This window comes from Bubalus kerabau, chromosome 2 (genome assembly GCF_029407905.1).
Source record: "Bubalus kerabau isolate K-KA32 ecotype Philippines breed swamp buffalo chromosome 2, PCC_UOA_SB_1v2, whole genome shotgun sequence".
Taxonomy (NCBI): domain Eukaryota; kingdom Metazoa; phylum Chordata; class Mammalia; order Artiodactyla; family Bovidae; genus Bubalus; species Bubalus kerabau.
The window spans coordinates 116,670,894-116,685,485 of record NC_073625.1 but is presented as its reverse complement, the minus strand read 5'-3'; the positions used below and the strand labels follow the sequence as shown (position 1 = coordinate 116,685,485).

Here is a 14,592-nt window from a genome sequence, read left to right as displayed (position 1 = left end):
TTTAGAGTTAATTGTGGTAGGTTTTCTGCCTAATTCTTCAAAGAGATATAATTAAGCCCCAAACCTAAAACATCCAAAAAATGAAACAAAACCTAAAAGAAGATATACCCTTCAACGTTAAAAAATTATTCTTCCTCTTTTTGTCTCACAGAGTCAAACTTGTTTAAAATAGTCAAGAGCTAGCCAAAGAAAAAAGAAATACTAGAGGTCTAAATTCCAGTAATTACCATCAATTACTGCATTCTTTATAGTGAATCAAGACTAGGGCTTTTCTTTAGCCTGTTATTGTGAGTGACCATGGACTAAATGATAAAGACTTACGTAATTTAAACTTATTCTTCCCACTTTCATAATAGAAAATGTTAAGGAAAAGGAAAGAATGCAATTTAATGGTTTTTGTTGGCTGTCTAACTTGAATTTTTTTTTGATGTGTGTGTGTGTTTGTGTCATATGGACAGTGGAACATGAACTGGATCAGATTGACTATATTGACAGCTGTACTGCAGAGGAAGATGAGGATGAGGTGAGACCACACAAGGGCCTGGACTCAGACAGCCTCAGTTCACAGTTTATGGCGTATATTGAACAACGACGAATCTCTCATGAGGTAGTATATACGTTTAAACCTAAATTTGTTGCCGTCCCCTAGTAAAAACAATTTATGATAGTCTAAATTTCTGTCATATCAGTGATTTGTTGGTTTAGGCTCAATTATTTGTTTTATTATCTTTAGTTCCAATTTTATTACTTTTTCAAACTATTTTTAAAATCAGACAGTAGTCTTAAGTAAAGTTGAGATTTATTTTTCAAATAAAAAGACAGATTTCAGAATTAAGAAAAGTCCTAAGAAAATGCAAAGGAATATGATGCTTTTTATTGTTATTCTTAATGCTTTTTTATTAACTGATAAATCATAGTTTGGTCAGTAATTAAGAATTGAACCAACGGCAGACTTTTGGAGCAACATACAAACTCAACCATAGAATTTTCATGATGAGCTTAATTATATTGGTGCTTTTATGCTAAGTCACACAGAATATAAATTGTTTGCCATTAAAATTCCTGGGTGTCTGTTATAGTGGAGCATTGAGTTGCCTTAGAAAACAAATGAGCATTCAGCCCACTGCGAAGTCTCTGCCAGTTCCCCAAGGGTCTCAAGTAGAAATAGCATTCTTCAGTGTATCTAGTCAGCATAATAAAATGGCTCCACTTCAGTGTGTGTGATATTAATGTCTGGAGTTGGTCCCAGGCTCTGAGCAGGGATTATTTGAGAAACACTTGGGGCCTTTTTGAAGAATGATGTATTTAAGTCTTTTAGAAATAGCGAATAGTCACTTCAAGTGGGATATGTTATAGAGTGTTATTATCATTCTTTTAAAAAAAAAAAACTTGGTTTTCCTATCTGAAGACTTTTGAACACAGTATTTTTTGTTGGTTCAAAAGACACTCTTGTATTTAAAGTTTGATAAATACGTTATTCCCCCCACCCCATATCTGAGGGGAATACATTCCAAGAACACCAGTGGATGGATGGTACTGAGCCCTATATGTACTATGTTTTTTCCTATACATACATACATACCTATGATAAAGTTTAATTTATAAATCAGGCACAGTAAGAGATTAAGAATAATAACTAAAAATAGTTGCAACAGTATACTGTAACAAAAATTATGTGAATTTGGATGTGTGCACACTCACGCTCTCTCTTATTATCTCACTGCACAAATTTAATGCCTTTCCCATCTTAACTAAGCATTCATTTACACACACTGTGGGTGTGTAACGTTTGCAGTTTGAAGTGCAACAGCAAAACTAGCATGAATGTCTCTTTCCTTCTACACAACTTCACAGATGGAAGCTTTGTTCTTACTGTAGATCTTACCTTAGAATTCAGTTTTTTTCTTTCCTTATTAATTCAAGAACTTTCACCTTTTCACTTCAGTGAAGCATTTTACGACTTCTCTCAGGCATATCTGAATTACCAACATTACTACTTTTGTACTTGGGTCCATTATTAATAAAATAGGATTACTTGTACACAAGCACTGCTGTACTGCAACAGTCTGATAATTGAGAGAAACTTAACTGAGCCAGCTACTAACTGACTAACAGGCAGGATACCCTGGTGAAAGGGATGATTCATAACCCAGGTGGGATGGAGTGGGACAGCTTGCGATTTTACCACACTGCTTAGAATGGCATGTAGTATAAAACTTACAAATTGTTTGTTTCTGAAACTTTCCATATAATATTTTTGGATCAATGGTTGACAATGGGTGACTGACATCTCAAAAGGTGAAACCAGCCAATAATGTCCATTGCTGTGAATCAAAGTCCTGCAGCCTACAGATAGCAATGTGTACAGTTGATTAATGAAACTACTTGTGGTTCAGGCTGTAAGCATTTCTGCTAGAGCAAAGGGCATCTACTTGGCAGTAAAATTTAAGTTAACAACGCCCACATTATAATCTTGGGGAATCCTTTTTCTTTTCTTGTAGTCTTTCTCTTTGACTGTTTTATGGTTAATTATCCTGTGTAGATGAGATATTTCTACTAAAAGTGAAAATGCCCGTTATACTGCTGGTGAAAAATTGTAATATCATTTCTTTAATCCATTATATTGGCTAATTTGTAATATGTTTTTTGATTCCATCTACCTATTACATATAGTAGTCTTTATGATTCTGTTGTAAGGCTCTTTAGGACTTTTATGTCATAAGGCTTTTGAAGCTTGGCATATATAAAAATCTGCCTGCAATACAGGAGACCCAGGTTCACTTCCTGGGTCAGGAAGATCCCCTGGAGAAGGAAATGCAATCCATTCCAGTATTCTTGCCTGGAAAATCCCATGGACAGAGGAGCCTGGCAGCCTACAGTCCTTGGGGTCGCAAGAGTCGAACACAACTTAGTGACTAAACCACCACCCATATATAAAAATAAAATGAAGCAGTATTATTTTAAATGGTTTAATAACCAGTGAATAAATATTTTTTTATATTCTTGGATACTACCTAAAAATGGGTTGTTAAAAAGTATTTGGGATTTTAAACACTCTGCTATTATTTAAGGTTTATCATAATACCTGTCACATGCATAGAAATATTATGACAAAATAGGGTATGACTTATAGACTGTAACATATTTACTTTTTTAATTAAACTAATGTTACATTCATTTTTGTCATGAAAATTTCATGTACCTCTTGCAGTAATTTTAGGTAATCACAGCATTGTAAAACCTGGGTGCTAAGTCACTGATGGTAGCATACTAAGAGAGATTTCTGTTTACTTAAAGACTTAAATTAACTAAAATTAGAATAAATATTCTCTCATCCAGATTCTAGAATTGTGTCTCATTTAATATGATCCTTATGCCCAGACTTTACAGAAATCAGCCTTAGCCCTTTGAAGTAATTCACCTAAGATTTTCTAGTTATGTGTGATGTACCTGTTTCTTGGACATAGACTGTAAAATCAAATAAAATTTGATTTTTGATTTTTAGGGGGGATAAGTTGGGTTTTTGTCCCTTCTAGAATACCCATTTTGATGATTTTCTTTGGTGCTCAAATAGGATTATATTGTTTTTATAGATTCTCATTTGACAAAATACATGGTGTCTCTATCTTTGATTTATATTTTTCAGTATATAAACCATATAACTTAAAGCAGTTACATTTTCATCAATAATTTTTTTAAATGACCTTTACCCTGTGTGTTTTAGTCGTTCAGTCATGTTCAACTCTTTGTGATCCCATGGACTGTAGCCCGCCAGGCTCCTCTGTCCATGGGATTTTCCAGACAAGAATACTGGAGTGGGTTGACATTTCCTTCTCCAGGGGATCTCCCCCACCCCACAGATCAAACCTACATCTCCTACATTGCAGGTGGTCTCCTACATTGCAGGCAGATTCTTTACCACAAGCCAGCAGGAAAGCCCTAATTAATACCATCATGCTCGTGTTCAATTTGCTTCAGTCGTGTCCAACTCTAAATACTGGAGTGGGTTGCCATTCCCTTCTCCAGGGGATCTTCCCCATCCAGGGATTGAACCTGGGTCTCCTGCATCTTTTGCATCACAGGCAGATTCTTTACTTCTGAGTTACCAGGGAAGCCCCAATTAATACCATATTTTGCCATAAACAAATTACATTTGAACTTCCCTGGTGGTGCAGTGATTAAGAATTCACCATGCTGTGCAAGGGACACTGGTTCCATCCCTGGTCCAGGAAGATCCCATGTGTTGCCGAGCAATTAAGCCGGTACATCACAACTGCTGAGCCCATGTGCTGAAACTACTGAAGCCAGCACTCCTAGAGCTTGTGCTCTGCAACAAGAGCGGCTACCTCAGTGCGAAGCCTGCACACTAGAACAAAGAGTAGCCCATGCTCCCCGCAAGTAGAGAAAGCCTGTGTGCAGCAGCAAAGACCCATCATAATAAATGGATAATAAATAAATAAATAATAAAAATAAGTAAATAAATCTTTAAAGAAAAAGGAAGAAATTACTTTTTACTTTGTCTTGATATTCTACTATCATCCCCAGGACTATTTGTCTAACATAAGTACAATTTATGATGATGATGAAGTAAAGAAATGTAGTCTCCCCAGTGAACTTCCTATTACCAGGAATAGTCAAGAGAGGCTGAGCAAAAGTCAGGATAGGATCGGTAGGAGTTCCTGTTCTAGAGGAGAGTTTGTGCTTAATGACCTCTAAGATTCTTTCCAACTTTCACATCTTATTGTTTTGTAAATATTACTGTATGGTCATTATAAATCATAAAATACAGTGAGAAGAAAATCTACATTTTTAAAAAATAAATGTCTTTGGATTGTGTACAGTCTTCTGTTTATCAAAGCAGTAATATAGCCTATAATTCTTCTAAACGTGAAAGTTCACATTCCAAGATTTTGTTAAAATATTTTTAGTGTAATATAATATATTGATCCCTAAATTCCATTGAAATGTAAACTGTGTAATTACACTTTTCTGGATACATGTGTTAAATTGATCTGTCTTTCTGTTTTTGGCCTAGGGTTCACCAATAAAGCCAATACCCATGAGGGAATTTCAAAAAACAGAAGACATGAGAAGATATTCACATCAAAATAGGTTTGAAAAACCAATGCTAGTCATTTTGTCTTAAAACTGGGTAGTAAGAGCATGAAATAATTTTGGTTTTATGTATATATATGTGTAATGAAGGTGTTTAGATACTGCTGCTGCTACTGCTGCTAAGTAGCTTCAGTCGTGTCCGACTCTGTGCGACCCCACAGACGGCAGCCCACCAGGCTCCCTCGTCCCTGGGATTCTCCAGGCAAGAACACTGAGGTGGGTTGCCATTTCCTTCTCCAATGCATGAAAGTGAAAAGTGAAAGTGAAGTCGCTCAGTTGTGTCCGACTCTTAGCGACCCCATGGACTGCAGCCTCCCAGGCTCCTCCGCCCATGGGATTTTCCAGGCAAGAGTACTGGAGTGGGATGCCTTTGCCACTACGTGTTTTAAATATGATGTATTTAGAGCTAAGAGGAATGTACCTTTGTGCTCTAGAATAAGAAGTAAAACTGACTTACTGATTCTAAATTCGGATTACCTAAACCTTTATCTGTATAATTATTTGAAGATAAGTAATAAAGTTTATCGGAGAAGGCAGTGGCACCCCACTCCAGTACTCTTGCCTGGAAAATCCCATGGACGGAGGAGCCTGGTGGGCTGCAGTCCATGGGGTCTCTAAGAGTCCGGCACGACTGAGCGACTTCACTTTCACTTTTCACTTTCATGCATTGGAGAAGGAAATGGCAACCCACTCCACTATTCTTGCCTGGAGAATCTCGGGGACAGAGGAGCCTGGTGGGCTGCCGTCTCTGGGGTCGCACAGAGTCGGACACGACTGAAGCCACTTAGCAGCAGCAGGCGCGATAAAGTTTATAATGATGTACCTGGATTTATGCATAAATAGAGCTGCATGAATTTCAGGAGTCCAGCGATTTTACTTAAACTTTTGATTAGATGACAGAACAACAGAGAAAACAATATATTCTTCATTCCCATCTCAGTTGAAGTAATCTTTTATCTATAATTACTGCCTCACAGGATATTTCTAAACTTAGCTTGACCATTTAGAGTACTGCTGCTGCTGCTGCTTTTTTGTTTTCTCAAGAGTACTGCTTCTTATTCTTGAACTCCAAAAAGCTTCTTATCATAAACTGTATCACAATCGTTGAAAGATTCTCAGCCTTTGGTTTTTTTTGCTTCTTTTTTTTTTTTGAAATCTTAAAAAAGTAGGCTTGATAAATCTGTTCTTAAGTAACATTAAATGTGTTGTGTAGAAAGTGTCATACATCATTCTTTACTTATACTTGACAGGATATTAAAGTTGTTTAGAAGAATGAGCTATAGATGAATAAAGAAACTGTAGGGAGAATAATGAAAGAAAGAAATCTTATAACGTGGTCTTTTTAATCTTATTAGTTCATGAAGATTTAGACACATTTCATGTCTTTGAAATTTATCTCAAAGTGACTTTTTAGTTGCCAGTGTGTCCCTTTACTGAAAATGTGGTTATTTGAGATTCCAGTATCATGCGGGCATTTCTTGTTACATTTCCCCATGTTGGATAGACCTCTGCTTTATTTTTGGCACCTCCTACCTTCTGTGTCCATCATAAGTAAAGCTCAGGATTTTCAGGATATGGCATACACCCTCAAGGTGAAAGCCAGCTTTTTGCTCAGTTGCCTTACTAAAGTTTTAGTTTTCTGACACTTCAGTTCAGTTAGGTTTCGCTCAGTCACGTCCAACTCTGAGACCCCATGGACTGCAGCATGCCAGGCTCCCCTGTCCATCACCAACTCCCGGAGCTTGCTCAAACTCTTATGTCCATCGGGTTGGTGATGCCATCCAACCACCTTATCCTCTGTCATCCTCTTCTCCTCCTGCCTTCAGTCTTTACCAGCATCAGGGTCTTTTCCAGTGAGTCAGTTCTTCCCATCAGGTGGCCAAAGTATTGGAGCTTCAGCATCAGTCCTTCCAATGAATGCATAGTTAGGACTGATTTCCTTTAGGATTGACTGGTTTGATTTCCTTGCAGTCCAAGGGACTCTCAAGAGTCTTCTCCAGCACCACAGTTCAAAAGCATCAATTCTTCGGCTCTCATCTTTCTTTATAGTCCAACTCTCACATCCATACGTGACTACTGGAAAAACCATAGCTTTGACTAGATGGACATTTGTCGGCAAAGTAATGTCTCTGACCCTTATATAACAAATTACCACAAATTTAGTTGCTTAAAACACACCTATTACATTACAGTTCTGAGAGATAGAAGTCTGGGCAGGCTTGTTTTGGTTCTCTGCTTAGGGCCTCACAAGGCCAAAGTCAAAGTGTTGGCTAGCCTAGAGTCTTACCTAGAGACCCTGGAGGAGAATCCACTTCCAGGCTCATATAGGTTGCTGGCAGAATTCAGTTCCATGCAGTTGTAGATTGCGGTCTCCATTACCTTGTTAGCTGTTAGCTGGGAGTCATTTTTGTGTCTAGAGTCCACCCACATTTCTTGGTTCATGGTTTCCTCCATATCAAGCCAGCAGTGACGGGTCAGATCTTCACATAAATCTGATTTCCCTTTCTGCCACATTTCTCAAACTCTCTTGCCTTCCTCTTCTGGTTTTAATAACTTGTATGATTATACTAGGCCCACCTGGATAAGGTCAACCAATTAGTAACCTTAATTTCATCTGCAGAGTCCTTTTCTGATACGTAACATATTTATTGGAGTAATACCAGGGGAGGAGATCATGAGTGCCAAAAATCTGCTTACCAAACCTTAATCCAGAGTTCCTGTTTTTTAACTTCTTTTTAGAATCTGTGGTGTTTTTTGTTTGTTTGTTTGTTTGTTTTGGTACTTCAGCAGTGCATTTTAAAAGATTGCTTTGTTGAACAGTTTTTTTGTTTCCATTGGAAGAGTCATTCAGAATATGTAACCTGCCACAGTGCTAGAAACTGAATCAATGATTACTGTTAACTAGGTGTTTCAAATCTTTAGATAAATACAGTCTTTGGATAAGAACCCCGTACTTTATTCCTGTCATCAGTTGAGCTTTAAGATCAATACATACCTCATACCTCATGTTGCTAAATATCTCATGTGCTAATACTTTTTTAGGTATTGAGAAATAGCTGTGAATTTCAGAGTTCCTATCCTCCTCAAATGGAATCATGAATTAGAACCTAGAAAAACAAAATCACCTCAGAATGGCTGGCAACTCTCAGGCTCACAAGACTTGCCTGTAACCTGAGTAATGTTGCATTGCCTCATGTGTGTGCTCAGTCATATCCAACTCTTAATGACCCTGTGGACTGTAGCCTGCCAGGCTCCTCAGTCCATGGAGTTTTCCAGGCAAGAATACTGAAATGGTTTGCTAGTTCCTTCTTCAGAGGATCTTTCCAACCCAGGAATCCAACCTATGGCTCCTGCATCTCTTGCATTGCAGGAAGAATCCTTACCTCTTGAGCTGTTGGTGCTTCCCAATCTGAGGAATATGTTAACCTCCAAAGTGTTGATCAGTCCTTCTGTTACAAAGACCGAAAGGAATTGAGTTAGTTTATAGATTGCTACTTGCTTGTTAGTCACTGCTGAAAAAAAAAGTTGTTTGCTTTTTCCTCCCAATTCTCCTCTCCTCCCATCACCCACCATGTACATTTCTTCCTACCTCCCCCTCCCCCACACAAACACAGACACTATCTGCCTGAGGATTAAGAAAGGTAAGGAGGTATGTTAAGAGTATTATGATAAATTGGTAAGTGTTTTATAACTGTTTGCTGCTGCTGCTGCTGCTGCTAAGTCGCTTCAGTCGTGTCTGACTCTGTGCGACCCCATGGACCACCAGGCTCCCCCGTCCATGGGATTCTCCAGGCAAGAACACTGGAGTGGGTTGCCATTTCCTTCTCCAGTGCATGAAAGTGAAAAGTGAAAGTGAAGTCGCTCAGTCGTGTCCAACTCCTAGCAACCCCATGGACTGCAGCCCACCAGGCCCCTCCGTCCATGGGATTTTCCAGGCAAGAGTACTGGAGTGGGTTGCCATTGCCTTCTCCAACTGTTTGCTAAGATGGAGTAAATAAATTTTTAGTTAAAATAACAAAACTGTCATTTATTTTATATATCAAAAAAAATTTTTTTTTAAGAGCTCACTTATAACCTGATAGGCATTTTAGTTCAGGAGAGATGATAATGTGATAATGTCAGGCTAGGTCCTGTGAAGTTTGTTAATTTCTACTGGAAGCAGTATAGTATTAAAAAAATACCTGGATATTTTTAGTTTCATGTTACATAGACAAAACTAGAAAAGCTACTATATTAAATGTGATATGATGAACAAAGAAAAGCAGAAGGGCAGTTCAGAGTCTGTCATACAGAGGTACAGTTTTGGTTTTCCCAGCTCTAGCAAGTTCAAGATTTAAAAATGCATAATTACAAACCTGTATTTTTGTGTCAATATCCCATATTTTTGAGAGGAAGATACCACTGCCATTTGTTTAAACAATATTTCTTGAGCACTGCAATAGTCTGGTTATGTTCTAGGTTCCTGATAACAATGCCACAACAGATAAATACATGTAACAAATACTTATCAGGTACTGCTCAGTGCTACAAAGAAAAATAAAGCAGGATGAAAGAGTTAATACTGAGTCAGGTTGAGGGGAAAGCGAGAGCAATTTTATGATATAATGATATTTTTATTGAAACCCCAAAGAGGAATCAAGGATTCTGGCTATCTAGGGGAGGAACAGTCTAGGCAGAAGCCATTACAGAGGAACATACTTGGTGTGTTCAAGGAACACTAAGGAGTGTAAATAAGGCAGAACAGTTTTGAAGTGTAAGATGAAAATTAAGTTGTGGTTATGTTCTACTTGAGATGCTGCTAGAAATTCAGTGGTGTTACCAGGTAAGCAGGTCTAGATATATAAATTTAGAGTAAAGGGGAGAGAATTAAGGCTTAAACAACTGGATTGTTTGTTGTTATTGTTCAGTCGCTAAGTTGTGTCCATCTCTTTGTGACCCTATAGCCTGCAGCACACCAGGCCCCTCTGTCCTCCACTGTCTCCTGGAGTTTGCTCAAGTTCATGCCCATTGAGTTGGTGATGCTATCTAATCATCTCATCCTCTGCTGCCCCCTTCTCCTGTTGCCTTCAGTCTTTCCCAGGGTCTTTTCCAGTGAGTCAGCTCTCACTTCAGGTGGCCAAAGTATCAGAGCTTCAGCTTCAGCATCTGTCCTTTCAGTGAATATTCAGAGTTTATTTCCTTTAAGATGGATTGGTTTGATCTCCTTGCAGTCCAAGAGACTCTCAAGAGTGTTCTCCAGCGTCACAGTTCGAAAGCATCAGTTCTTCAGCACTCAGTCTTCTTTATGGTCCAACTCTCACATCTATACGTGACTACTGGAAAAACCATAACTTTGGCTATATGGACCTTTGTTGGCAAAGTGATGTCTCTGCTTGTATGCTGTCTAGGCTTGTCATAGCTTTCCTTCCAACAAGCAAGCATCTTTTAATTTCATGGCTGCAGTCACCGTCTGTAGTGATTTTGGAGCTCAAGAAAATAAAATCTGTTACTGCTTCTACTTTTCCCCTTTCTCTTTGTAATGAAATAATGGGACTGGTTGCCATGATCTTCGTTTTTTAAATGTTGAGTTTCAAGCCAGCTTTTTTACTCTTCTCTTTCATGCTCGTCAAGAAGCTCTTTAGCTTCTCTTCACTTTCTGCCATTAGAGTGGTATCATCTGCATGTCTGAGACTGTTGATATTTCTCCTGGCAGTCTTGATTCTAGTTTGTGATTCATCCAGCCCAGCATTTTGTGTGATGTACTTTGTGTATAAGTTAAGTAAGCAGGCTGACAATATATAGCTTTTCCCAGTTTTGAACCAGTCCATTGTTCTGTGTCCAGTTCTAACTGTTGCTTCTTGACCCGCATACACGTTTCTCAGGAGACAGGTAAGATGGTCTGGTACTCCCATTTCTTTTAAGAATTTCCCACAATTTGTTTTGATCCACACAGTCAAAGGCTTTAGTATAGTCAGTGAAGCAGAAGTAAATGTTTTTCTGGAATTCCCTTGCTTTCTCTGATCCAGCAGATGTTGGCAATTTGATCTCTGGTTCCTCTGCCTCTTCAAAACCCAGCTTGTACATCTGGAAGTTCTCAGTTCACATACTGCTAAAGCCTGTCTTAAAGGATTTTGAGTATAACCTTGGTAGCGTGTGAAATGAGCACAGTGGTATGGTAGTAGAGACAAGCAGGATTGGTTATGGAAATAGGAGAAAGAACGTCATGTTCCAGAGGCTAAGTGAAGAGACATTCTCAAGACGTGGGGAGAGAGAGAAGCAAATCTCACATACTGCTAATAGGTTCAGGAAGGTGAGGGCTGACAATAACTGTTGGATTTGGACATGTAAATCCCCCAAATTGAAGAGAGCAGTTTCAATGAACTTGTGAGGACAGATCCAGATTGGAGTGGGTTCAAAATAAAATGGGATGAGGTAAAGTGGAAACGGTGAATTCAACCAACTTTTGAGATACGGTGTAAAAAAGAGGGTGAAGAAATGAGGATATAAAGATGTATATTAAAAAGTTTTGCTTAAAAAGCATTATTAAAAATGTTCAAATCAGGGTACATACACCCACTTGAGATGGTTTTATATGATCCTTTCTGGTATGGTTTATCTATAGATGGCCAATAAAAGCTATAAGAAATGTTAACAGTGAAGTTGATAATTTGGGACAAACTTGCACTTAATGCCAGTTATTCTAGTACATGGTCCTGGAGTCACTCATCTCTCATTCTTTATTGGTTATATCCCAGTTAAAAATCTTATCCTACCAATACATTCCTCTCTTTTCTTGCAAGACTTGTGACTGAATATGCTCTGGTTAGGCGTGCTAGGATAAAGGTTGGCGAGAATTAATAGAAAGTTAAGGAAGTTTTAAATCTCTACCTTTAACATTATTTTAAATCTTGTATAGGAAGTTATTAAGTCGTTTATTTGGTAGGCATTAAGTAATTTATTCTGTTCCTTTTAAAAATTATAAACAATTTATTCTGTCAAAGTTTTTTTAATGCCTAGAAATTAAAAAAAAATTTTGTGAATACTTCAAAGATTTGGAACCAATATAAGACAAAAATGTAGCATGAAAGAACAATAGACTAGCTTAAGTTTTTGTTTTCTTATATATTATATTTTTAAACTTTAGGAAATATAAGAAATAAATACCAAAATATAAGAATTAACACTGATAAAACTGAAAAGCAAGTTTTACTGGGTTTTTTTTTAAGCATCAAATCAGGTTTCATATTTTTCTTAAAGATAAAAATCAACAAAAGCTTCAGTTTTGTTACTAAAATTGCTCTTCAATTAAAAATGGAGTAGATGTGCTCTACACGTAAAGTTATAGGTTCTGTAGTATTCCAGAACTGTGTTGATAAAGTGGCTTTGTGTATAAACCATCTCCATGTACATGTATCTTGTTTCAGTCCTAGGAATAAAGAAGATGTAGTTCTGTGAGCTATAAAGAAACAATACTGTTTGAAAAGTGATCTCAAATAACTATCATCAGCACTGGCTGACATAGACAGTTGTCCACTATGTATAGCTTGATCGGTGATATCATCATGTGAAATATGAGTTGGAGACATTAGGTGTTCCTGTAGCTTAATTTAATGACTTGGGCTCAAGTTTATAAAATGCAGTTGGTCTTTCAATGTTGACCAGACAGTTTGCCTGCTGATTAATAGAAAACTACATTAACAGTAAAATTCCACTTATCTTTTATTTATCTGTCTTATCAAAGAGTTTTTTCTTTTCTATTTTTCTTTTTTGGATCAGAGTTCCAGCTGAGCCATCTTCTCTCTTATCAGTATCACCAAGTCACAATCAGGTAAAAAGAAAATTTTCCAGTTTGAGTTTCTTTTTAAATTAAGATGATTTTCTTCTTTTATAATACTTAAATTGCAGTTAATTCCCAGACATCTCTAAATTTTATTACCTGTCTCTTCAATCTACAATTAACATAATATGTGCACCTAATACGAGTAGCAGTGTTTTAGAGAGAAAATACCAGAGAGAAAATAAGAATTTATACTACATATCAGAACACAGTGCAGAAATGGGAAAAAATTAGCAATAAGCACATCGAAGAAATGCTCAGTGAATGCAAAGTAAAAATGGCTTGGGTCAGCAGTAGTTTCCCAAAATTGATAAAGAATATTAGTAAGTTGATCTTTATCCCTGCTTGCATATGCAAAATGATCCTCTTGTTCCAGTTTTCACAGACAGACCTGGAACTTAATCGGAGAAGAGAACAATTAGTAGAACGTACTCGGAGAGAGGCACAACTTGCTGCCCTACAGTATGAGGAGGAGAAAATAAGGACCAAGCAGATTCAGAGAGATGCTGTCCTGGATTTTGTCAAGGTTAGTTCTTTGGGTTCATTGAATGGTACTCCTAAAGTTTCTTAGAATTAAGTGCATATTTGTTTCATTGAGGCTGTCAGGTTTTATTGTCTTCATGGGGGAAAAAAATTGATAATCATAAGAATTCATGAGTAAATAGTATAACTGTCTCCTGTTTGTGATTAGATTAACTGTCCTCAAAGGTAGATAGGCTTGAGGGTAGTCTCTTACTCTTAATTAGCTGTCTGTCATTAGACATATCACTTTACTGTCCAGCTGCTGTTTCCTAAATCTCCAGTGCATCATGAAAGTGAAAATGTTGTGTAAACTGTAAAGTGCCATGAAGATTTAAACTATCGTTACCCGAACCTATCACTCACTTTCTTACCTCAAAAATTTGCAAGGCTCACGGGCTTAATACTTTAGTCATCTTAGATTCTTTCCTTTCTGTTTCTCCCCAGCTACTCAGTTAATAATCCTTATTAATACTTCTGTTTTAAACAGACTCTATAGTTGTCTCTAAATCTGGTTCACTTTTTTGGCCTGTGTTACTTACATCTTTTTGTTCTGCAATTACCTTAGTTTTTTTTTTTTTTTTTTTTTTTAAATAATTATTTATATTTTCACATGTTTAATATATGTCTCTCCCAGGAATTCCCTGGTGGTCCAGTGGTTAGGACTCTACGCTCTCACTGCCACAGGCCCTTGTTGGATTCCTGGTCAGGGAACTAAAATCCCACAAGCCTAGTGGCATGGCCCATATATATATATCTGTCTCTCTCATTTATCTGTAAACTCCATGAAGAAAGGGACATGTTCTTTCTATCGTGTTTATTCACTGATGTTTCTCTAGGTCTAACCAAGCCTTCAGAAGCCTTAGCCAACAGTAAAGTTCAGTAAATACTTTTTAAATGATTGAACAGATGAATCACTCACCCTCTAACTGCTTTCTCTTGTTTCATAACTCTAGCCAAAGTGTATCTTCTTTAACTGCCATACACATGATAAATTCTTATATTTTTTTCAAATGTATAAAGCCTGCAATGATGATATTTGACGCCCAGAGAGGATAAGAGTTTTCCTAAGGTTAAATACTCAGCTAGTAAGTGGCAGAGCAAAGATTCTAATCAAGATAGACTGAATAGAAAATGGAAAT

General features: G+C 37.4%; 1 protein-coding gene across 11 annotated transcripts in view; it reads left to right on the top strand.

Annotated features, from left to right (window-relative positions):
- LRCH3 (leucine rich repeats and calponin homology domain containing 3) overlaps positions 1 to 14,592 on the top strand; it is a 104,894-nt gene that overhangs the window by 61,396 nt on the left and 28,906 nt on the right. For all 11 annotated transcript variants that reach the window (XM_055568511.1, XM_055568503.1, XM_055568509.1 and 8 more), the window contains exons 9-12: positions 459 to 607; positions 5,036 to 5,112; positions 12,871 to 12,922; positions 13,308 to 13,457. In XM_055568511.1, the coding sequence (XP_055424486.1) occupies positions 459 to 607; positions 5,036 to 5,112; positions 12,871 to 12,922; positions 13,308 to 13,457 (428 nt within the window). The remainder of the gene's footprint in view (positions 1 to 458; positions 608 to 5,035; positions 5,113 to 12,870; positions 12,923 to 13,307; positions 13,458 to 14,592) is intronic.